The sequence below is a fragment of the Nomascus leucogenys genome, chromosome 10 (assembly GCF_006542625.1).
Source record: "Nomascus leucogenys isolate Asia chromosome 10, Asia_NLE_v1, whole genome shotgun sequence".
Taxonomy (NCBI): Eukaryota; Metazoa; Chordata; class Mammalia; order Primates; family Hylobatidae; genus Nomascus; species Nomascus leucogenys.
Window position 1 is genome coordinate 67,220,440 of NC_044390.1, and position 24,125 is coordinate 67,244,564.

The 24,125-nt window shown below is 44.1% G+C and overlaps 2 protein-coding genes across 15 annotated transcripts in view; both read right to left on the reverse strand.

The window, feature by feature from the left end:
- ZNF160 (zinc finger protein 160) overlaps positions 1–3,037 on the reverse strand; it is a 38,090-nt gene extending 35,053 nt beyond the window's left edge. For all 3 annotated transcript variants that reach the window (XM_012509932.2, XM_003269891.3, XM_030821218.1), the window contains exon 1: positions 2,868–3,037. The gene's annotated coding sequence lies outside the window, so the exon portion shown is untranslated. The remainder of the gene's footprint in view (positions 1–2,867) is intronic.
- Positions 3,038–8,261: 5,224 nt separating this feature from the next.
- Positions 8,262–24,125, reverse strand: part of ZNF415 (zinc finger protein 415) — a 51,298-nt gene continuing 35,434 nt past the window's right edge. For 8 of the 12 annotated variants that reach the window (XM_030821238.1, XM_030821243.1, XM_030821237.1 and 5 more), the window contains 3 exons: positions 24,023–24,104; positions 17,685–17,805; positions 8,262–10,287 (listed from right to left, as the gene is read on the reverse strand). In XM_030821238.1, the coding sequence (XP_030677098.1) occupies positions 8,756–10,287; positions 17,685–17,805; positions 24,023–24,037 (1,668 nt within the window). In that variant the 5' untranslated portion in view covers positions 24,038–24,104 and the 3' untranslated portion in view covers positions 8,262–8,755. Of the gene's footprint in view, positions 10,288–16,157; positions 16,360–17,684; positions 17,806–24,022; positions 24,105–24,125 lie in introns of those variants that run through there. The other 4 variants (XM_030821244.1, XM_030821246.1, XM_030821245.1 and 1 more) reach the window with 3 other exon arrangements.

Here is a 24,125-nt window from a genome sequence, read left to right on the forward strand (position 1 = left end):
ATCCTGGCTACCATGGTGAAACCCCATCTCTACTAAAAATACAAAAAATTTGCTGGGCGTGGTGGCGGCTGCCTGTAGTCCCAACTACTTGGGAGGCTGAGGCAGGAGAATGGCATGAACCCGGGAGGCGGAGCTTGCAGTGAGCCGAGATTGCACCACTGCACTCCAGCCTGGGCGACAGAGCGAGACCCCGTCTCCAAAAAAAAAAAAAAAAAAACGAATTAGTTAATAGGTTCTTAGGTCAACTTAAAAAAAAAAAAAGCGTCATTGATATCTTTATCAAATACACACTGATACCATCTAAAATTCCTACTGATGGCCAGCATAGTGGCTCACGCCTGTAATCCCAGCACTTTGGGAGGGATCACTTGAGATCAGGAGTTCGAGACCAGCCTGGCCAATATAATGAAACCCTATCTCTACTAAAAATATGAAAATTAGCCAGGTGTGGTGGCAGTTGCCTGTAATCCCAGCTACTTGGGAGGCTGAGGCAGGAGAATCACTTGAACCTGGGAGGTGGAGGTGGCAGTGAGCCGAGGTCACACCAGTGCACTCAAGCCTGGGTGACAGAGTGACTCCATCTCAAAAAAAATAAATAAGGGCCGGGCGCGGTGGCTCACGCCTGTAATCCCAGAACTTCGCGAGGCCGAGACAGGCAGATCACTTGAGGTCAGGAGGTCGAGACCAGCCTGGCCAACATGGTGAAATCCCGTCTCTACTAAAAATACAAAAAATTAGCCAGGCGTGGTGGCACACACCTGTAATCCCAGCTAGTTGGAAGGCTGAGGCAGGAGAATCACTTGAACCTGGGAGACAGAGGTTGCAGTGAGCTGAGATCACGCCACTGCCCTCCATCCTGGGTGACACAGCGAGACTGTCTCAAAAATAAATAAATAAATAAATAAAAATGAATAAAATTACCTACTGACTACCAAAGAGTATTTCCAATATATGATAAAGAGTAGAAAGCATGCAGACCTCAATCTGAACTCAACACAATTAACTTCAAATGGAAACCATTTTGAAAATATATTATTTAACATGTATATATTATTTAACTATATATGGAATTCTACAAAGGGAAAAAATTGAAAATATATCACATTTAGAAAAGAATGACATGAGCCAATATAGGATTCCACAAAAGCTTACTTCAGCAATAATTACATATAGAAAAAGAGACTGAATTAGATAAGCTTCATCTCAACCTTCAGCATGAACTGTGAGATGAAAGGTAAATACAAGGTATCAGGCAGTGACACAGTCAGTCACTCCTTGCCCCTCTTCACTACCCCACACCCTACACCATCCTAGGAAACAGGAAGAGGGAGACCCACAACTGAATGAGGCAAGTCACCACCCAATGGCTGAACAGCATGGGCAAATGAAAGCTAGCCTCTGATCCCATAATTATAAAACGCACAAGCCTTTTACACAGAGCTTTATAATTCTCTTACTTATATGTAGAATTTAAACAATTAGATTACAATTTAAATGTAATACATTATAAATAGAGAAATCAAATTGTCATATCCAATCTCAACTCACCTCTCATCTGGCCCCAGGGCGCCCCTCTTGCTTTATAACTATGTGTTCCTCTCCCCCATTTTGTACCTCTCACTTTCACCTTGTCTCTCCAGCCCTTCTTTTTCCCCTTTTATTTTCCCCCTAGGATTCTGACGATTTTGTGCCTCTTTTTTCTTTTGCTGTTTCTCCCTTCTTTGTTTTTTCCCCTTATATCTGTTCTACTCCATTCTTCCAATTTGTTTCACCTCCTGTGGCGTTTTCTTTCCAATCTTTTCATCGTCCCAATCTCCATCTATTTCTGCCTCTTTCTTACCCCATCTCCGCGCCTCCTCTGCTTTCCCTGTTAAATCCCCTCTTCCCTGTTACCCCCGCTTATCCCCACTCTCTGGCACTCCCAGATCCCAGGCCTCCCTGTGTTGCGGTTCTCCCTCTGCTCGCCTTGTCACCAGCTGTCCCCTCCTGCTGTCCCAGCACCACGCTGCTCTGTCTGCCCTGGCTCCAAATCCTTTCTCCTCTCCCCCACTCTCTGACTGAGGAGGCTCCTTCTTTGCTGTCCCTCTCCTTATCTTGCTGTCCTTCATCTCGGGACATCGAGCTTTTCTTTACATTTCGCCAACTGCTTTTCTGCCCCTGCTACTGTCTTGACTGCTTCTTTCACTCTGTCGCTGCAAATCCTTCACCCATCCTCCACTTTGCCATCTGTTTATGGGTCTCCCTCATTTTTCTTTTCTCTTTCTTGGTTTTTCCAATCTTCTCTCAGTGGCTTTTTGTCTCTCTTTCTCCTGATTCCCTTGGGCCACACATTCACTGGAGGGTTTGGAGTAAGATGTCTGCATGTTGGAGGAGTACATTTTCCAGGGGGTGGTGCTGGGCAGGCAAAAACACCGGGTGTCACAGGATAGGCACCGGGCACCTCCCCAACGAGGGCTCAAGGGAAGCGGTGACTGCGAAGGAGAGGCCTGGGGAGCAGCAGGGCCCGGCACGAGGAGGGAGGTGGGGGACGACGGCGCCTTAGGACAGGGGTGGGATCTGCAGGATTCCGGGACCAGGCGGAGGCGCGGCCTCCCCGGGACTGGGGCGGCGGCGCTGCGCTCCACGGGCCGACGAGCGCGAGGCTGGGAGGCGCCCAGGGCAGGCGGTGAGGACTTTAAGCGATGCAGGGCGGAAGGAGGAGTCAGTAAAGGATTTTAAGCAGGAAAATCCTGCTTAAACGTTTAAAAAACCGGGAAAGGCCGTGTTTACTTGGCCCAAGGCAGAAAGACCGGGGGCAGGGACCAGCCTCTGGGCGACTTTAACCCAAAAGGAAGCGTCTCCGGGCCCACACCGCAAGGCCTATTTACCTGAGGTGGAGGGTGCGGTGCGGAGACTTTAAATCCGTAGCGACCCTCGGGCATCGGGTGTGCGAATGGGGGACGGCGAGGCGCAGGTTGAGTCTACACAGAGGAACACTCATACGCCATGGTGTGATGCTTGCTCCGCACGATCCACTTCCGGGTCTGGGGGCAACTGCGCGGAGGAAAGCGACCGAGCGGCCTGGGGCGGGGTCCGAGATGGGCGGAACCGGAAAAGGGCGGGGCGTTGAGAGAGCCTGGCTGAGGCAGGGGTTGCGGAGCCGGGACCCCAGGGAAGGAACCGGGAGGAGCCACTGGGGAGGGGCGGGGAGTGACCGAGTGAAGGGACCCGGGAGCGGGCCGGGGAGGAGCCGCCGGGGAAGGGCGGGGAGGAACCGCGAGAAGGGACCGCGGGGGAGGGAGGCAGAGGGACCGCCAGGGAGGGACCCGGGGGAGAGGCGGGGCTGGCCGGGACACGTTAGGGTCTGCGATTTCGTGTGATGCCCACTGCCCAGCGCCCAGAGCCCAGAGCTATCTGTAGTGTCTTGTGGAACGGCGTAGATGTTTCAAACGGTTTCAAGTTAAAAGCACAGTTGTGTAGGTTATTTTGGAAACCAAACTGCTTTCCTCTTAGAATGGAAACGGTTTATGTTGAAACCATTTTTTGCTAGCGCGTTTACCCAGTAATGTTATTGACGCTGAAGCAGCCCAGGAGTCTGGGAACGTGGGTCGACACGGAGCGGTGATGGCATCCTGGAAAGTTTCTGCGATTAAAATTAAGTAATTTAAAAGTCCTGAAATTAGCAATAACTTTTAAAAAATAGATATAAATTGCATTGTCCTTTTTTATACTTACTGTTCTATTCCGTGCGAGATGACAACCTCAAACACCTATACTTTTTTTTTCTTTTTTGAGCCGGAGTCACGCTCTCGTCCAGGCTGGGGTGCAGTGGCATGATCTCTGCTCACTGCAACCTCGGCCTCCCGGGTTCAAGCAATTCTCCTGCCTCAGCCTCCCGAGTAGCTAGGATTACAGGCGCTCTCCACCACGTTCTTTAGTGGAGATGAAGTTTCACCATGTTGCTTAGGCTGGTCTTGAATTCCTGACCTCAAGTGATCCACCCGCCTCAGCCTCCCAAAGTGCTGGGATTACAGGCGTGAGCCACCATACTTTAGGCCCCAGGAACTACTTTCACCTACTGAATATATATTAAGTCCTTTGCCACAAAAAGATAATATACATAATTTATCTCAGAACAATTAAGATATTTACCACTGTAAATGACGAATTCAGACTTAGAGAAGGAAAGATTTTATTCAAAAGGACTATTGCAATAGAGAGAATGTTCCAATCACAAGATCTGAAAATGTCCAAGAGACACAAACTAAAAAGCTTTTTTTTCTTTCTTCATATATGGAGGAGTAAACAAGGCTAGAAAGCACAAGCACAAGTTATGAGGCTGTGGATGAGCACTTGGCATGACTACAGTTATTCAGGGAAAGGTTATGTTATGTTATGTTATGTTTGTTATGTTATGTTATGTTATGTTATGTTATGTTATGTTATGTTATTTCTTGGAGAGAGTCTTGCTCTGTCACCCAGGCTGGAGTGCAGTGGCGTCATCTCTGCTCACTGCAACTTTTCATCTACCAGGCTCAGGCAATCCTCCCACCTCAATCTCACCAGTAGCTGGGACTACAGGCACACGTCACCACGCCTAGTTAATTTTTGTACTTTTTGTAGAGATGGGGTTTCGCCATGTTGCTCAGGCTAGCCTCGAACTCCTGAGCTCGAGGGATCCCCCACCTTGGCCTCCCAAAGTGCTGGGATTACAGGTGTGAGCCACCGTGCCCGGTCTACTTATTTTTTGAGAGAGCATCTTGCTCTGTTGCCCAGGCTAGAGTGCAGCGTCAAGACCATAGCTCACTGCAGCCTTCAACTCTGGAATCAAGTGATCCTCCTACCTCAGTCTCCCAAGTAGCTGGGACTACGGGTTTGCACTGCCACACTCCACTAATTTTTTTACTTTTTGCAAAGGCGGATTCTCACTATGTTGCCCAGGCAAGTCTTGAACTTCTAGCCTCAACTGATCCTCCTGCCTTGACCTCCCCAAGTGTTGGGATTACAAATGTGAGCGTGGCTCATCATGGAATTCAAGACCAGTTTGGGCAACATAGCAAGACTCCCATCTCTACAGAAAATTTTTAAAAATTAGCTGGGCATGGTGACACACACCTGTAGTCCCAGCTACTCAGGAAGATTGCTTGAGCCCAGGAGTTCGAGGTGGCAGTGAGCTATGATCTTGACACTGCACTCCAGTCTGGGCAACAGAGTGAGAACCTGTCTTGCAAAAAAAAAAAAAAAAAAAAAAAGCTTACTCTTGGGAGGGGCTGTTGTTAAGGAAAAGTTGTTCCAAATTACACTGACGAAGAATGGTTCAGAGGGTTGGGCATGGTGGCTCACGCCTGCAATCCTTGCACTTTGGGAGGCCGAGGCGAGCAGATCACGAGGTCAGGAGTTTGAGACCAGCCTGGTCAACATCGCGAAAACCCGTCTCTACTAAAAACAAAAGTTAGCTGGGCGTGGTGGCGCACACCTGTAATCCCAGCTACTCAGGAGGCTGAGGCAGGAGAATTGCTTGAAACCAGGAGGCAGAGGTTGCAGTGAGATGAGATCATGCCACTGCACTCCAGCCTGGTGACAGAGTGAGACTCCATCCTATAAATGAATGAATGAATGAATAAATAAATAGTGAATTAGTAATCAAAAACCTCAAAAAAGAAAAGTTTGTAGCTGAGCATGGTGGCTCACACCTGCAATCCCAGCACTTTGGGAGACCGAGGCAGGCAGATCCCTTGAGATCACGAGTTTGAGACCAGCCTGGTCTACATGGCGAAACCCTGTCTCTACAAAAAATACAAAAATTAGCCGGGTGTGGTGGTGTGCACCTGTAGTCCCACCTACTTGGGAGGCTGGGATGGGAGGATCACTTGAGCCCAGGAAGTTAAGGCTGCAGTGATCCAAGATTGCAACACTGCACTCTACTGGGCAATAGAGCAAGATTCTGTCTCCAAAAAAAAAAAAAAAAAAAAAAAAATACTGTCTTAAAAAGTTCTGGAGTTTGTGTAGGTTTTGGAGAAAACTCCTGCTGAGCCATACCCTCTGCAGTAGAGAAGGAAATATTATACCAAAATACACAAATCAATAGACATTCCCTGATATGACAGTTCCACATATTGCAAATTTAAAACTATGAGTACTAAGGTGTCATTGTCATCAACAAAACTGCTGATGAAATAAAAAGCCAAGTTCATTTATAATACATGGAAATGTACAAGAAGAAAGTAGCAGTCCTGGAGTGACATCAGCAAGGTGGTTCACTATAGAAGCCTAGTAAAAATCATATATAAGAACAAAGTAATTTTACTAAAGTTGAAAATGAACCTTGGCATTATCACTGTCGATACTGAAACTAAACTTTAGATGGAGTTCATTGCAGTTCCTGTGAAGTGGTCACAAGTTAAAATTCCTAAAAACGTTGTCAGGGTGAATATATAATTTCTAGTTTATCTACCAAAACAAAACAAAATTCACACTGTGTATGTTAATTTTTAAAAGGAAGGTCATAAACAATAATTAGTCTTTTCAAATTATTACACTGAACACTCTAAGGACAAACAAAAGAGTGCTATTTTTATCCTTATCCCCCACATTTAAAACATTTTAGGGTATTTTCCATATTCTTACTATATTTGTACTTTCCCTTCATGTAAATCAAGGTGTATTCCTTGGGTCTTATTTGACACACAAGAGGCATGTAGAAAAATAATCATACAGTGCAATAGTCACCAAGAGTGATACAGCTGGCCAGGCACGGTGGCTCACTCCAATAATCCCAGCACTTTGAGAGGCTAAGGCAGGCAGATAACCTGAGGTAAGGAGTTTGAGACCAGCCTGGCCAACATGGTGAAACGTTGTCTCCACTAAAAATACACAAATTAGCCGGACATGGTGGCGGGTGCCTGTAATCCCAGCTACTTGGGAGGCTGAGGCAGGAGAATCACTTGAACCCGGGATGCGGAGGCTGCAGTGAGCTATTGTGCCACTGCACTCCAGCCTGGGTGACAGAGCAAGACTCTGTCTCGAAAAATAAAAATTAAAAAAAAGAGTGGTACAGCTTTCATGGTGTAAAATAACTTTCTTGGGATTTTCATTATATTAACATAAGTATCCTGAGGCAGGGTATGGGGAGAGCAACTCAAGTGCACTCTGTAAGTGTATGTTCCCAACACTCTATTTAATTCCAAGAAAAAAAATGGTTCTATCTTTCAGCCTTAAGGGTCTAATGGTGTGTTGTTATTGTCTGTTACAAAGTAACCTACTGAGGTGGGATAAAACTATGTTTGCAGAGAGAACATGATGCATTCATAGTTATGCAAAAATCAGATTTTATTAATTAGCACGAGATCTATGATACATTCTGAATAAAACAGTAGCAAAATGAAATACCAGCAGTAAATGTGAATCCTAATCAATAACGTGCTATTGTGGTTCATCTCTGCTTGTGGTTTCAATCTTGGCTATATAACAGCGATGGCCATTCCCTGCAGAAGGTGGCCACCGTTTTCCCCTGATTATTTCCACCATGTAATCAGTCACTAATAACCCATATGCTCCTCCCACGAATCCCAGTGTCTAAGGTCTTGGTCTGCTCTGATTTTTTTTGAGACAAAGTCTCTCTCTCAGTCACCCAGGCTGGAGCGCAGTGGTGCAATCTCGGCTCACTGCAACCTCCGCCTCCTGGGTTCAAGCGATTCTCCTGCCTCAGTCTCCCAAGTAGCTAGGATTACAGGCGCCCACCACCACGCCTGGCTAGTTTTTGTAATTTTAGTAGAGACGGGGTTTCACCATCTTGGCCAGACTGGTCTTGAACTCCTGACCTCATGATCCACCCACCTCGGCCACCCAAAGTGCTGGGATTACAGGTGTGAGCCACCGCACCCGGTCATGGTCTGCTCTGTTTCATGGTCAGTTTGTAGGTCATCTTTTTCCTGTAACCCAAAGTGCCGTCTGTCAGGAGAACATCCTGAGCACAATAAGGATGATGATCAACATCGTCGTTTTGCATTATTCTCTGCCTGTCCTCATGCTTGGTAGTGTGCCAAGGCACCGTCCTTATTCTTCAAAGACTCTGAATAGAAATGATCCTCATCTAATGCAGTGAGCCCTTCCATCTTACTGATTCTTTCCCAGACATCGCCACGAAAGGGAGGTAAGGAGGCCTATCAACAGATTTCAAGGTTTCGGTTGAAAGTCATGAATCCTAAAGTATAAAGTAGTAGCCTTGCAAGACACCTAAAATAAATAAATAAATAAAATATTTTAAAATCTGAAATAACCAGTGACTTCAAACATCCTGCAACCTTTAATATATATCATGTTGTGTGAGTTTTAACACATCTGGGCTTGCAGTTGTTCTACAATGTGTAATATGAAAAATTTATCAGCACAACTAGACTGAATTATTCCTCACATAAATCCTTGGATGTGTTACAGTTTTGATCCTTGGTTAATAGCTTCAACATGCACAAAATATACAAAGATGTTTACACATTTTGATGTCTAGTGAGTTGTAAGACCTAAATGAAGCCTCTGCCACATACTTAGGTGCATATGATTTCTCTTTAGCACGGGCTCTGATGTCAATGAATGCTTGAACTCGTGATGAAGGTTTTGCTGTACTCGTAAGGATTCTCTCAAGAATGAAATTCTCTGATGCTGTGTAGGAGTGAATTGTGACTGAAAACCTTGCCACATTTATTATACTTGTATGGTTTCTCTCTGGTATAAATTCTTTGATGACTCACAAGATTTAAACTTTGAAGACCTTGCCGTATTAATTTCTTTTATAAGGTTTCTCCTTAGCATGGATAATTTGATGTCTGCAGAGGTTTGGGCGCACACTAAAGGACTTGCCACAATCACTACATTTGTAAGGTTTCTTTCCAGTATGGATTATCTGATGTCTAGTGAGGTTTGGGCGCACACTAAAGGCTTTGCCGCACTCATTACATTTGTAAGGTTTTTCTCCAGTATGGATGACCTGATGGGTAGTTAGGCTTGAATGCACACTGAAGGCTTTGCCGCACTCATTACATTTGTAAGGCTTCTCTCCAGTATGGATGACCTGATGCGTAGTTAAGTTTGAATGCACACTAAAGGCTTTGCCACACTCATTACACTTGTAAGGTTTCTCTCCAGTATGAACTCTCCGATGACTCGCAAGGTGTGAATTGTAACTGAAAACCTTACCACATTCATTGCATTTGTAAGGTTTCTCTCCAGTATGAATTCTGCAATGTCTTGCAAGGCTTGAAGTTTGGCTGAAGACTTTACCACATTCATTACACTTGTATGGTTTCTCCCCAGTGTGAATTCTCTGATGAGTTGCAAGGCTTGAAGTCTGACCGAACACCTTGCCACATTCATTGCATTTGTAAGGTTTCTTGCCACTATGAATTACCTGATGGTTGGTGAGTGTTGACCTCACACTAAAGGCTTTGCCACACTCATTACACTTGTAAGGTTTCTCTCCAATATGAATTTTCTGATGTAATGCAAGGCATGAATTCCGACTGAAGACCTTGTCACATTCATAACATTTGTAAGGTTTCTCTCCAGTATGAACTCTCCGATGAAGTGCAAGGCACGAGTTGCGACTGAAACCTTTGTCACATTCATTACATTTGTAAGGTTTCTCTCCAGTATGAACTCTCCGATGACGCGCAAGGTTTGATTTTTGACTAAAGACCTTGCCACACAGATCACATTTATATTGTTTTTCTCCAGAATGACTTACCTGATGTACAGTCATGTGTGAGCCATAATTCAAGGCTTTGTCGCACTCAATGTATCTGTAAGGTTTTTCCCTAATGCATGATTTCTGTTCTTGTGTGAGTAATGAAGAACAGATGAAATCAGTCCCATATTTATTAGAAATATGGGTTTTAACGGTAGAAGAAATTATTTGGGGTGGTGAAACTGAGGAACCATGGTTGACAGACTTCTCAACATGGTTACATTCATAAATTTTCCCTTCAGCTTGAAACTGCTGCAGTTCAGGGGGATGTGGTAGAAAGCTTAATCCAAGCTGATTTTTAACAGACTTGTTTTCTATACCTCTTCTATCATGTTGGTCTCTTCTACAAGTAAGATTTTCTTTTGGGGCCATAGTCACTTTGTTGTAATTTCTTTCATCATCTCTCCACTGACAGTCAAAGTCATGTATTTTTTTCTTGATTTCCCTGAAGCAAAACTCTTCAATGTCATGTTTTTCATGTTGTTCCAATGTCACTGTGTGGAACACTTCTCCAGTGTTACTTTCCCATTGTGGTGCTAATTCCTTGATTACACAGTTACGAGAGAGATCTATAAGAAATAAAAAACCATAGGTTTCCAATTAATTAGAGATAGTATATAAATATTTCATACTGAATAACAGAATTACACAAAAAGCAACATTTATATACAACCGAGTTATAAAACTTCTCAATCATGATCTTTAATTTTTACGAACACAAAGGAATCACATTCTTTAGTAAAAACAAGGGCATTACATGGCATTCAAATCAATTCTAGGGAAGGACAGATTCAAACATCCTATGACCAAAACACATTGTACAAACCTATGTTAGCCCTGAAAGGAGTATTTTTTCACCGTGACAGCAAAGTACACACCAATTGGCAGAAAATACACGGCTGTCTCATTATTGAAAGGAAATAAATATTACATTTTACCTAGCTACAGCATATTTACTGTGCCCATATAAATGAAAAAAGTACTACACGATATATCATAATGGTAACTAAGCCACAAAAAACTTATGGAATAAGGTATGTAAATGATAATTTTGAATTGCAAAACAGTAATAGCACTGAGAAAATGAGAAAAAAATTAATAAAACACCGTTAAAAATAGCTAATTTTTCTGAATACCTGTTATGAAACTATCTGTACCCACCCAGACTAGGCATTTTTGACATTAATGAGTGACGCATGTCAGTTATATTGCATGAAACTTACCAAAAACCCATCATCTGTAAATTATAACAATTAATTAACAAAACACTGTAGTAACCCATGATAAAACTAGCAAACCAAAAACTAGTAACTATACTTGTACCAAGTTATAGCCTGTAAATGATTCTCTCCTAAGAAAAAAGCAAGAACTATTTCAGAACCAGCACACAACCTGTGAACTGGAATATATGTTAAGATCTCTGACATTTGATGCATGGGATCAGGTAAATACATAGCATTATAAAGAAGAATCGAAGAACAAAGTCAGAAATCACAATTACGACTTCACACCTGCACTTATGTAACAGACAGCTAGTCAATAAAGCAATTCCCTACCTATACATCGCCCTTTCATGACCTAGTTCATCGACCACACAATATACACAAGAGTTTGTACTTGGAAAATTTATTAACTGAAATCAGAGAGCACAATGTTTAGAACAATTGAAAATAAAAACAAGCAAAATATAATGCAGTCTGTACAGTCTGAATATGTCGGCCAGAATTCATATGCTAAGGTCTCATTCCCCAGTGTGATGTTGCTGCAGATGGCGCATTTGGGATGTAATTAGGTCATGAGGTTGGACTACCCAAAAACAGGATTAATGCCCTTACAGGACGAGACATAAGCGCTTGTTTTCTCTTGCCCTTTCCATCATGTGGGACAGTCAGCAGGCCTGTACCAGGAACTGATTCACCTGGCTCCTTAATTCTGACTTCCCAGCCTCCGGGTCTGGGAGATAGAAATTTTTGTGGTTTAGTTCTCCTAGCCTATGATATTTCTTTTCTTTTTTTTTTTTTTTTTTTGAGATGGAGTTTCGCTCTTGTCACCCACACTGGAGTACAATGGCGCAATCTCGGCTCACTGCAACCTCTGCCTCCTGGGTTCAAGCAATTCTCCTGCCTCAGTCTCCCAAGTGGCTGGGATTACAGGTGCCCACCACCATGCCTGGCTAATTTTTGTATTTTTAGTAGAGACGGGATTTCAATATGTTGGCCAGGCTGGTCTCGAACTTCTGACCTCAGGTGATCCACCCACCTCAGCCTCCCAAAGTGCTGGGATCACAGGCGTGAGCCACTGCGCCCGGCCCGCCTATGATATTTCTTATGGCACGATGAGTTATATGAGACAGAAAAAGGACAGTCTCATCACAATCATCACAGAAGGCTGATCAATCTTATTAAACAAAGAAACTTTGGGACTTTACTATAAGACATGCAATATTCCAAGTAATCACATACCACTACCTTGTTTTAAAAACTTCCAAGTAAATTGTTATTATTTTTCAAATAAACACATTAGGCCCACGGTATTCATGTATCTAACCTCAATTTTCACAGAAAATAAGACAGAAAAACAGGACTAAATCCTGGGCCAGCAGGCTCAGACTTTTTTTTTTTTTTTTTCTTTTTGAGACACAGTCTCGCTCTGTTGCCCAGGCTGGAGTGCAGTGGTGTGATCTTGGCTCACTGCAACCTCCCCCTCCCAGGTTCAAGCAATTCTCTTGTCTCAGCCTCCTGAGTAGCTGGGATTACAGGCACCTGCCACCATGCCTGGCTAACTTTTTTGTGTTTTTAGTAGAGAAGGGGTTTAACCATGTTGGCCAGGCTGGTTTCGAACTCCTGACCTCAAGTGATCTACCCACCTCAGCCTCCAAAAGTGCTCGGATTACAGGCATGAGCAACCGCACCGGGCCATCAGACATGTTTTTAAGCACATGTCCACCCAGGCAGTGTGGAAAACCTGGGTGGACATGTGCAGTGGGGAAAACTATCGGTCACAGCAAGAATGCACCCAGGCCTGCCTGCCCGCCCTCCCTCCTTCCTTCCCTCCCTCCTTCCTTCCTTCCTCCTTGCTTTCTTCTTTCCTTTTCTTTTCTTCCCTCTGTGGCCCAGGCTGGAGTACACTCGGCTCACTGCAGACTCCCTGCGTCCGGCTCCTGTGATTCTCCTGCCCTTGCCTGCGGGCTGCTTGGGATTGCCGGCGCGCGCCACCACCCCTCCCTGGTTTTTCTCCTTTGGCTGGAGGCGCGGTTTCGCCATGTCGGCCAGGCTGGTCTCCAGCTCCTGACCTCTAGTGGTCTGCCCGCCTCGGCTTCCCGAGGTGCTGGGACTGCAGACGGTGGCTCGCTCACTCAGTGCTCGGTGTTGCCCGGCCTGCAGTGCGGCGGCGTGGTCTTGGCTCCCTGCAGCCTCCGCCTCCCAGCCACCTGCCTTGGCCTCCCAGGGTGCTGGGATTGCAGCCTCTGCGCGATCGCTGCCCCGTCTGGGAGGTGGGGAGCTCCTCTGCCCAGCCTCCCCGTCTGGGAGGTGAGGAGCGCCTCCGCCCGGCGGCCACTCCGTCTAGGAAGTGAGGAACGTCTCTGCCCGGCTGCCCATCGTCTGGGATGTGAGGAGCGCCTCTGCCCAGCCACCCATCGTCTGGGATGTGAAGAGCGCCTCTGCCCGGCCGCCACCCCATCTGGGAAGTGAGGAGCGCCTCTGCCCGGCCACCCCATTTGGGAAGTGAGGAGCGCCTCTGCCCGGCTGCCCCGTCTGGGAGGTGTACCACAGAGGCCAGAAGCAATGTGGGGGCTGGACGTGGTGGCTCACGCCTGTAGTCCCAGTACTCTGGGAGGCCGAGGCGGGTTGATCACTTGAGGCTAGGAGTTCGAGACCAGCCTGGCCAACATGGCGAAACATATGAAAAATACAACTGACCAACCAACCAACCAAGCGACAACAAAACAGGTCTACCCTGGAGTCATACTCTAATTTTTTCTATTTTCCTCCCTTTCTGATCCTTTATCCCACTTTCTTTTTCTTCCTCTTCCTTCTCCTTCTTCTTTGTCAAATAGAGGATTGAGTTATCATTGATCCATACAAAGTCCCTCTCTCATTTATTTTCTTTAATTCCCACCCCCCATTTCTATTTCCCATCTTCCCATGTGCAACCTTCCTAATATGTTTGATATGCATCTTTTTGTTTGTATGTACTTTTAGAAAATGTTTATTGTTTTGTGTGCAAAAAAAAAAAAAAAAATAAAAAATAAATAAAAAAAAAAGAATGCACCCAGGCAAGGAGCATATGAAGAAAAGGAGATACAAGAGCTGGGCTGTGTGGATAATAGTGTTATTCAGTCAGCTCTCATGGAAGGCAGCTATGCTCACCACTACACCACCAGTGCATCTAGTCAGTCAGCTCTCATGGATAATGGTATCTGAGTCATCACTTCCTACACATACTGATTTAGGCAGATCCTGACTTATAAAGCGGTTGAGTAGCATCTTCTCTTGCATAATGAGAGTAGTGTGGAGGGTGAGGAAGTCCCGTGGCAATTGGGGTGTTCAGGAATGCAAAATCAATACGCTAAAAAGCAACAGTATATTCCATGCAGATCAAGGTATCATGTGAGGATAGGAGAGAGGAAGGGCAAAAGCACAGGGGAGGGAGTAATGGCCATGTCAGAAGAAAATTGGCACGCACGTCTGTGGGATATAATTCCACTAGGACAGTTACAATTCTGACCCTGGGGCCAGGCGTGGTGGCTCATGCCTGTAATCATAGCACTTTGGGAGGCCGAGGCGGGTGGATCACATGAGGTCGGGAGTTCAAGACCAGCCTGACAAATATGGAGAAACTCTGTCTCTACTAAAAATACAAAATTAGCCAGGTGTGGTGGTGCATGCCTGTAATCCCAGCTACACAGGGAGGCTGAGGCAGGAGCATCGCTTGAACCTGGGAGGTGGAAGTTGTGGTGAGCTGAGATCGTGCCATTGTACTCCAGCCTGGGCGACAAGAGCAAAACTCCATCTCAAAAAAAAAAAAAAAAAAAAAGGGTATCATAAAAAATACAGAATTTATGACTAAATGAAAAAGATGTTCATTTATACCACATGTAAATGTACAAGATGAAACTAGTAGTGGCTTAAACAAATGACACTGGACTTTAAAAACTGAGGCATTACAGCGGTGTAAAGCAAAAAAAGAACAAACGAAGAAAAAACCAAGGCATCATTCAGCTTCACAAGCTCCCTCCACAAGATGTGATGTGTCAACACTGTATTTGTTGTAGGTTTGAACCTACAACAAATTGAACCCAAGCTGAACAAAGGTTTGTTGATGAGCATGAACAATGGTGCACACACGATGGAAAATGAACAAATGTGGCGTGAACAATAGTTTAGTCAAGAGCCTCACACACATGATATGCTGTGAACTTGAACAATGTCATCGCTAGGAGAAACTCCCACACCAACTGCTGGCTTAGGGAGATGATCATTAGTTTATGTGTCTAGCGCTGTCACAGTGCCCTTCACATACACTTTTGTGAGGCGCCTCAAAACTAGAAGGACAGCTGGAAACACTTGTCAGTCAGGCTTGCCTGATATTTTGTATCTTATATCCTGGGCCATGCTGACAATTCTGCTCAACGCTTTAAGGGGCATCTCTACATGTAGCAGGATGCTATTCAATTATATTGAAGAGTTTTCCCTCATAAATTTTCTGTTATCATATAAACACCCTCTATAAGAGACTCCAGGAGAAGGTATGCATAACCTATAGGTTGGTTATCATAGCAGGAATACAGATAAACGACAGACCCCAGGAGTGTGTATATCAAAAGCTGGGTTTGTTTCTTTTTTGAAACGGAGTCTCACTCTGTTACCCAGGCTGTAGTGCAGTGGTGCCATCTCAGCTCACTGCAACCTCCGCCTCCTGGGGTCATGTGATTCTCCTGCCTCAGCCTCCTGAGTAGCTGGGATTACAGGCGCATGCCACCACACCTGGCTAACTTTTGTTATTTTTAGTAGAGATGGGGTTTCACCATGTTGGTCTTGAACTCCTGACCTCAGGTGATCCGCCCACCTCGGCCTCCCAGAGTGCTGGAATTACAGGCGTGAGCCACCGCACCCAGTCAAAAGTTGGTTTTCAGAGGAAAAATCGTACAAACTTAAGAGAAAACAAAATCAGGAAGAGCCAAGGTTTTTCTACATTCATATAGTAGTGAGACCAATGGAAAAGAGAGAAAAATACAACATATGAGGCTAGATTTTGAAAGATCTTGAGATGGGATTGTCTGCTCTGCCTACAGATGGATCCTAAGCTAAGAGCCTGAAAGACTAAGACATACTCCCTGTGTAGGACAGAGGATCCCAGTGAAGACCTGTCAACTGTTCTTACAGTTCTGCTGAGTAACAATCTCAGAAGATCCAACTCCTTCCCCTGGTCCACACACCCACGAACTGTGGCAAAAGCAGAACAGAAGAAATGGCTGAGGGACCACAACAGGTAGAAAGGGCTTGAGACAGCTCCTTGCAGCTCCCGGGGCCTCAGATGCAAAGGAGCAGCAGCCAGTGTTTCCCATCTCGTGGGCAGGTCTTTCAAGCACCGGAGATGGGGTGGAGCATGGATAGCTCCAGGCATCAGGACTGTGGAGGCCTCCCCTCTGATCTATATGGAAAGCGAACTGAGCATCAGGTGGCATCAAGAACAGGAGAGACCGGCCGGGCACAGCAGCTCAAGCCTGTAATCCCAGCACTCTGGGAGGCCGAGACGGGCGGATCACCTGAGGTCGGGAGTTTGAGACCAGCCTGACCAACATGGTGAAACTCTGTCTCTACTAAAAATACAAAATTAGCCGGGCGTGGTGGCGCATACCTGTAATCCCAGCTACCCGGGAGGCTGAGGCAGGAGAATCATTTGAATCCGGGAGGCGGAGGTTGCGGTGAGCTGAGATTGCGCCATTGCACTCCAGCCTGGGCAATAAGAGCGAAACTCCATCTCAAAAAAAAAAGAACAACAACAACAAAAGAACAGAAAAGAGCAAGGCAGAAGTAGACCCTTGTGATGTGGCCCCCTCTGGACCCCTCAGAGTGAAGGAGCCAGAGGATTCACAGAGGTCAGAGGGCAATGTTGTCCATCATGATGAGCATTTCCATTTGTCTCTGTTTGAGCTGCAGCCCCCACTGGACAGCGAAAGGATCAACTATGACACGTCTCAAGGGCAGAGGGAGAAGTAGGGGAAGTTTAAAATTTCCTCTAAGAGCTCACAGGATATAAACATTTGTTTTCCTATAGAACTCTCCCACTTGCTAAGAGTTTCCAAACACAATGTAATGGTGTGGCTTCCTTTCCCCCCATCTGAGGTCTTACCTATTTTCACACCTTTGATCCATTCCCACCCTTTTGGTTTTCTTGCTATTTGCACTTGGCTTTCTATGGTCCAGGGCTCTTCCCTGTGCTCCCACATGAGAGAATACTCTGGTCAGGAAGAGAATTTCCTGCTTATAAAGTGAATGGAACATGATGTGCTGTGGCTTTTGAAGAATCTCAGCCCTTTGCTTGGATAAGAAGAGAGGCTATCACAGATGGATCTAGGAAAATATTTCACAAATTATTTCACTGAATGCCTACTCTGAATGCTTAGGGAAGACTGTAATATGCAAATATCTAGCTCCCTTTCCAAGAACTGCTGAATCAAAGCACAGGGGTAGAAAACAAGAAGTGAGTATTTCAGAAGTCTACCATAAGCTTTCATGGATACTTCAGCTCTGGAACTACCACTGTTGTATCATGAAGGGGTCAGAACATCTGAAAAAAGGGGATGGTTAAACTCCAGAGTCCACATTACGGAGCTTTTCATTTCAGAGCCAACAAGGCCTCAAACTCAGTCAGGCAATGCAGGGGCTCCCAAGAGGCACACAAGGGAAAATGGAAAGATACCAAGGGCAAATTTTGACTTCTGGAAGAAAATTATCCTCACCCAGGGAGACTAGGTTCCTGTAGTTCTCCAACATCACATCCCTGTATAAAGTCCTCTGTGTAGAGTTCAGGCATTTCCACTCCTCTTGAGAGAATTCGATGGCCACGTCCCTGAATGTCAACTGTCCATAAAATAATAAACACATTTCACCAAGGGGTTATGAAAGGAGTTACCATCTTCACACAAAATAAGAAAAAAAGAGAATTGTAAGTATAGATTTAATTGAAGTGTGTGTTCTTATAAATCCACACTAAGGTATTTTTGAGCACATATCTCTCCCTAATTGTGTTTTTTTCACTTTCTTTTTTTTGTTTGTTTGAGACAATGTCTCGCTCTGCTGCCCAGGCTGAAGTGCAGTGGCATGATCATGGCTCACTGCAGACTCAATCTCCCAGGTTCAAGTGACCCTCCAACCTTAGCTTTCCAAGTAGCTGGACTATAGGCATGTGTGTACAAAGTACATTTGAAAACTTCAACAATGAACTAAGGATCAAGCAGAAGAAAAAATTTCAGAACCTGAAGACAGGTCTTTTGAAATAAACGAGTCAGACAAAAAGAAAAAAAGAAAAAAGAATGAACACAGCCTATGTGACATATGGGGCAGGCACCATAAGGTGACCAAATATTTGAATTTTTGGTGTCCCAGAAGGTGGAGAGAAAATCATAAGGATAGAAACCTATTTAACAAAATAATAACCAAAAACTTCCTAAGTATAGTAAAAGGTTTAGATATCTAGATACAGGAAGTTTGTAGATTCCCAAAGAGATACGATCCAAAAATGTCTTCTCCTTGGCACATTATAGTCAAACTGTCAAAAGTCAAAGAAAAAGAAAGAGAATTCAGCTGGGCGCGGTGGCTCACGCCTGTAATCCCAGCACTTTGGGAGGCCGAGGTGGGCAGATCACCTGAGGTTGGGAGGTTGAGACCAGTCTGACCAACATGGAGAAACCCCATCTCTACTAAAAATACAAAATTAGCCAAGCATGGTGGTGCATGCCTATAATCCCAGCTACTCGGGAGGCTGAGGCAGGAGAATTGCTTGAATCTGGGAGGTGGAGGTTGCGGTGAGCCGAGATCGCACCATTGCACTTCAGCCTGGGCAACAAGAGTGAAACCCCGTCTCAAAAAAAAAAAAAAGAAAAAGAAAAAGAAAGAGAATTCTAAAAAAAACAGCAAGAGAAAAGCATCCCGTCACTTATAAAGGGTGCTCCATAAAACAGGAAATTTCTCAATAGAAACCTTACAGGCCAACAGAGAATGGTATGATATATTAAATGTGCTGAAAGAAAAAAAACCCTGCCAGCCAAGGATACTATACTCAGCAAAACTATCCTTCATAAAAAGGAGAAATAGTCTTTTCCAGAGAAGCAAAGCCTGAGGGAATTCTTTACCAGTAGACTGGCCCTACAAGAAATGCTTAAGGGATCCCCACATCTAGAAGTAAAAGGACAATATTGGCCATCATGAAAACACACAATACTATAAAACACACTGTTAGAGTGAACATGCAAGTAAGGAAAGGAGTTAAATGTAAATGTTGCCATTATAGAAAACCACCAAACCACAATGAAAAACAATTAGAGAAAGAAAGGAGCAAACATACAAAACAACCAGAAATCAATTAATAAAGTGACAGTAATAAGCCCTCGCATATCAATAATGAACTTTATGTAAATGGATTAAACTTTCCACATAAAAGATATAGAGTGGCTAAATTGATACAAGTGTATAACCCAACTATATGCTACCTTTAAGAAACTCACGTCAACTGTAAAGACACAAATAGACTCAAAGTGAAAATATGAAAAAAGGTATTATATGCAAACGAAACCAAAAGCAAGCAGAAGTACTTCTACTTCAATCTAACAAAATGAACTTTAAGTTAAAAACAGTAAAAGAGATGAAAAAGGTCATTATATACTAATAAAGAGATCAATTCAATAAGAGGAATATAACAATTCTAAACATATATGCACCCAACACTGGAGCATCCAGACATATAAGGCAAATATTATTAGATTTAAAGGGAGAGATACACTCCAAAAGTAATAATAGTTAGGGATTTCAGCATTAGACAGCTGATTTAGACGGAAAATTAACAAAGAAACACTGAATTTGAACTGCACTTTAGACTAAACAGACCTAAGAGATACTTACAGAACATTTCATCCAACAAGTACAGAACACACATTCTTTGCATCAGCACATAGAACATTCTCCAAGACAGACTATATATTAGAACACAAAACAAGTCTCAACACATTTTTAAAATATCAAAATCTTAGTAAGTATCTTCTTAGAACAACAATGGAATAAAATTAGAAATCAATACCATGAGAAACTTTGAAAACTGTACAAATACATGGAAATTAGACAACATGCTCCTAAATGACCACTGGGTCTAGGAAGAAATTAAGGGGGAAATTAAAAAAAAAATCTTGAAACAAGTAAAAATGGAAACACAGTATGTCAAAACCTGTGGAATACAACAAAAGCAATGCTAAGAGGGATGTTTATAGTAATAAACACCTACTTGAAAAAAGTAGAAAAATTTCAAATAAGCCAGGCACGGTGGCTCACTCCTGTAATCCCAGCACTTTGGGAGGCCAAGGTGGGTGGATCACCTGAGGTCAGGAGTTCAAGACCACCCTGGCTAAGATGGTAAAACCCCATCTCTACTAAAAATACAAACATTAGGCCGGGCACAGTGGTTCATGCCTCTAGTCCCAGCACTTTAGGAGGCCGAGGTGGGCAGATCATGAGGTCAGGAGATCAAGACCATCCTGGCTAACACAGTGAAACCCTGCTTCTACTAAAAAAATACAAAAAAATTAGTTGGGTGTGGTGGTGGGCACCTGTAGTCCCAGCTACTCGAGAGGCTGAGGCAGGAGAATGGCGTGAACCCGGGAGGCGGAGCTTGCAGTGAGCCGGGATCAAGCCACTGCACTCCAGCCTGGGCGACGGAGGGAGACTTCATCTCAACAAAAAAGAAAATACAAAAATTAGCCAGGTATGTGCCTATAATCCCAGCTACTCTGGAGGCTGAGATGGGAGAATCGCTTGAACCAGGGAGGTGGAGGTTGCAGTGAGCCAAGATTGCACCACTGCACTCCAGCCTGGGTGACAGAGCAAGACTCCGTCTCAAAAAAAAAAAAAAAAATTTAAATAGTCTAACAACGTACCTCAAGGAACTAAGAAAGCAAGAACAAATCAAACCCAAAACTAGTAGAAAGAAAAAAATAACAAAGATCAGAGCAGAACTAAACAAAATAAATACTACAAAAACACAAAGGATCAACAAAACGAAATGTTAGTTATTTTTAAAAAAGATAACATAATCTATAAACTACAAGCTAGATTAATCAAGAAGAGAGAAGACCCAATAAACAAAATCAGAAATAAAATGGATACATTACAACTGATAACACAGAAATACAAAAGATCATCAGAGACTATTATAAATAACCACACACTAAAAAACTAGAAAACCTAGTGGATAAAATGCTAGACACCACGCACCAAGACTGAATCAGGAAGATTCAGAAAACCTTAACAGACCAATAATGAAATTTAATCAGGAATAAAAAGTCTCTGAACAAAGAAAAGTCTGGGACCAAATGGCTTCACTGCCAAATTCTATCAAACTTTCAAAGAAGAACTAAGACTGATTCTCCTCAAACTATTTTACAAAATTGAAACGGAGGGAATTCTCCTTAACTCATTCTGTGAAGCCAGCATTCCCGATACCAAAACCAGAAAACAAAACAAAACAAAAAAAAGAAAACTATAGGCCAAAATCCCTCATGAACATAGATGTAAAAATCCTCATCAAAATACTAGCAAATTGAATATTTTGCTATATTCCCAGCACATAAAAATGATAAATACTCAAGATAATACACACCTCAAATACCATTACTTGATCATTACACATTCTGTGACACATGTAACAAAATATCACATCTGCCCCTTAAATATGAACCAATATTATGTATCAACTTGAAAAAGGAGCAAGCTATCTTTGTTCCTTAATATGAAAACGTGTAAATATTCACAACTTGCAGGATAAAATACCCTAACAAAACATTTACTGATGATTTTCTTCTAAAATCTCACAATGATTAAATACATTTCAACAGGGCTTGAGCTGTCTCTTCTCACAGAACTGACAATAGTGGCTCACCACTGAGACCTGTGTGAGGGTGTGAGGCTTGACAGGAAAAGGGATGCTCTAAGCACCTAAATGTATCTCTATTGAGAGTTTCACCATAAAACAAATATATACATCGTGTGATGTTTAAAATAAAAGCAGCATAATAACAGTAGATATAATAAGAATATGGATATATCCTCTTTAATGAAAAAGGAGTTCTGCTCGATGTCTGAGCAAAACTGTTACCATTTTTACCTAAAATATCTGATGCCTAAGAGACCCTGCAGGAATAGCACCATCCCCGTGGTATCCAAGTGCTGAGAATGGTTTAAAAACTTGGCCGGGTGCGGTGGCTCACGCCTCTAAGCCCAGCACTTTGGGAGGCCGAGGTGGATGGATCACGAGGTGAGGAGTTGGAGACCAGCCTGACTTACACGGTGAAACCCCGTCTCTACTAAAAATACAAAAATTAGCTGGGCGTGGTGGCACATGCCTGTAATCCCAGCCAGTCAGGAGGCTGAGGCAGGAGAATTGCTTGAACCTAGGAGGCGGAGGTTGCAGTAAGCTGAGATTGCGCCACTGCACTCCAGCCTGGGCAACAGAGCAAGACTCAAAAAAAAAAAAAGTCCTACAACTGGCCAGGCACGGTGGCTCACGCCCATAATCCCAGCACTTTGGGAGCCCGAGGCAGGCGAATCATACGGTCAGTTCAAGACCAGCCTGGCCAACATAGTGAAACCCTATCTCTACAAAAATTAGCCGGCATAGTGGCGGGCGCCTGTAATCTCAGCTACCTGGGAGGCTGAGGCAGAGGAATCACTTGAACCTGGGAGGTGGAGGTTGCAGTGAGCCGAGATCGTGCCACTGCACTCCAGCCTGGGCGACAGACTGAGACTCTGTCTCAAAAAAAAAAAAAAAAAAAAAAAAAAAAAAAGTCCTACAATTATACTTTATTTTTGTCATTGTTGTTGTTAAGACAGAGTCTCGCCCAGTCACCCAGGCTGGAGTGCAGTGCAGTGGTACAATCTCCACTCACTGTAACCTCTGCCTCCCGGGTTCAAGTGATTCTCCTACCTCAGCCTCCTGAGTAGTTGGGATTACAGGCATGCGCCGCCACGCCTGGCTAATTTTTGTATTTTTAGTAAAGACGGGGTTTCACCATGTTTGCTGGTCTCAAACTCCTGACCTACAATGATCCACTCACCTCAGCCTCCAAAGTGCTGGGATTACAGGCCTGAGCCATCGTGCTAAGCCTTACAGTTACACTTTTATGTTGACTTTATGTTTCAAAGTCAATAAAGGAATAAAACGCCCTCTAGTACTGATGTCTGTATCTCAACTTTACATTCCATTCCAAGTCATTAACAGTCTGGAGTCAGAGACATACTGATATACTAGTTTTATCTGGATTACAAAATCAGGCACAAAATATATCCCCTTATTGGCTGCCTTTTCCAGGATTTACCAGGTATTTGTCTACATTAATACGTGACTTTAGGCCAGGCGTGGTGTCTCATGCCTGTAATCCCAGCACTTTGGGAGGCCGAGGCAGGTGGATCACCTGAGGTCGGGAGTTCAAGACCAGCCTGACCAACATAGAGAAACCCCGTCTCTATTAAAAATACAAAATTAGCTGGTTGTGGTGGTGCATGCCTGTAATCCCAGCTACTTGGGAGGCTGAGACAGGAGAATCGCTTGAACCCAGGAGGCAGAGGTTGCAGTGAGCCAAGATTGCGCCATTGCACTCCAGCCTGGGCCACAAGAGTGAAACTCCATCTCAAAAACAAACAAACAAACAACAACAACAAAAAACGTGACTTCCATGGGCAGCTTCTCTATTCCCGGGCTACGGAGAGCTGACAGTACATCCAAATGTGGCCCCTGAACAATCCCTGCTGCCCAACAGCACTGACATCACAGGACCCACACCCCGTCTCCATCCATGTCTGGGTGTGAGCCCTTCCCAGAACCATACCCAGTGGACTCTTCAGAAGTTCATGTCACAGGGTCAGGGTGAGACGGAATCTCAGTAGAGATGAGAGGGACTGAGGGAAGGCATGGGTCAATGTGAGCAAACGCATCAGGCGGGACGCTTCAGACTCAGAGATCTGCAGCTCCAATGCATTGTCTCCCGCCTTTCTGAAAGGAGGGAGACAGAATGATCCACACGGAATCTTTCTTTACCTGAGTAACAGCCATTCCTGACTCCTCTGCTCTCCTCTTCTGGGTTTCTTCCTCATGTGCCAAGAGTCTTCAGAAGTCAATGCTGAATAACAACAACAACACA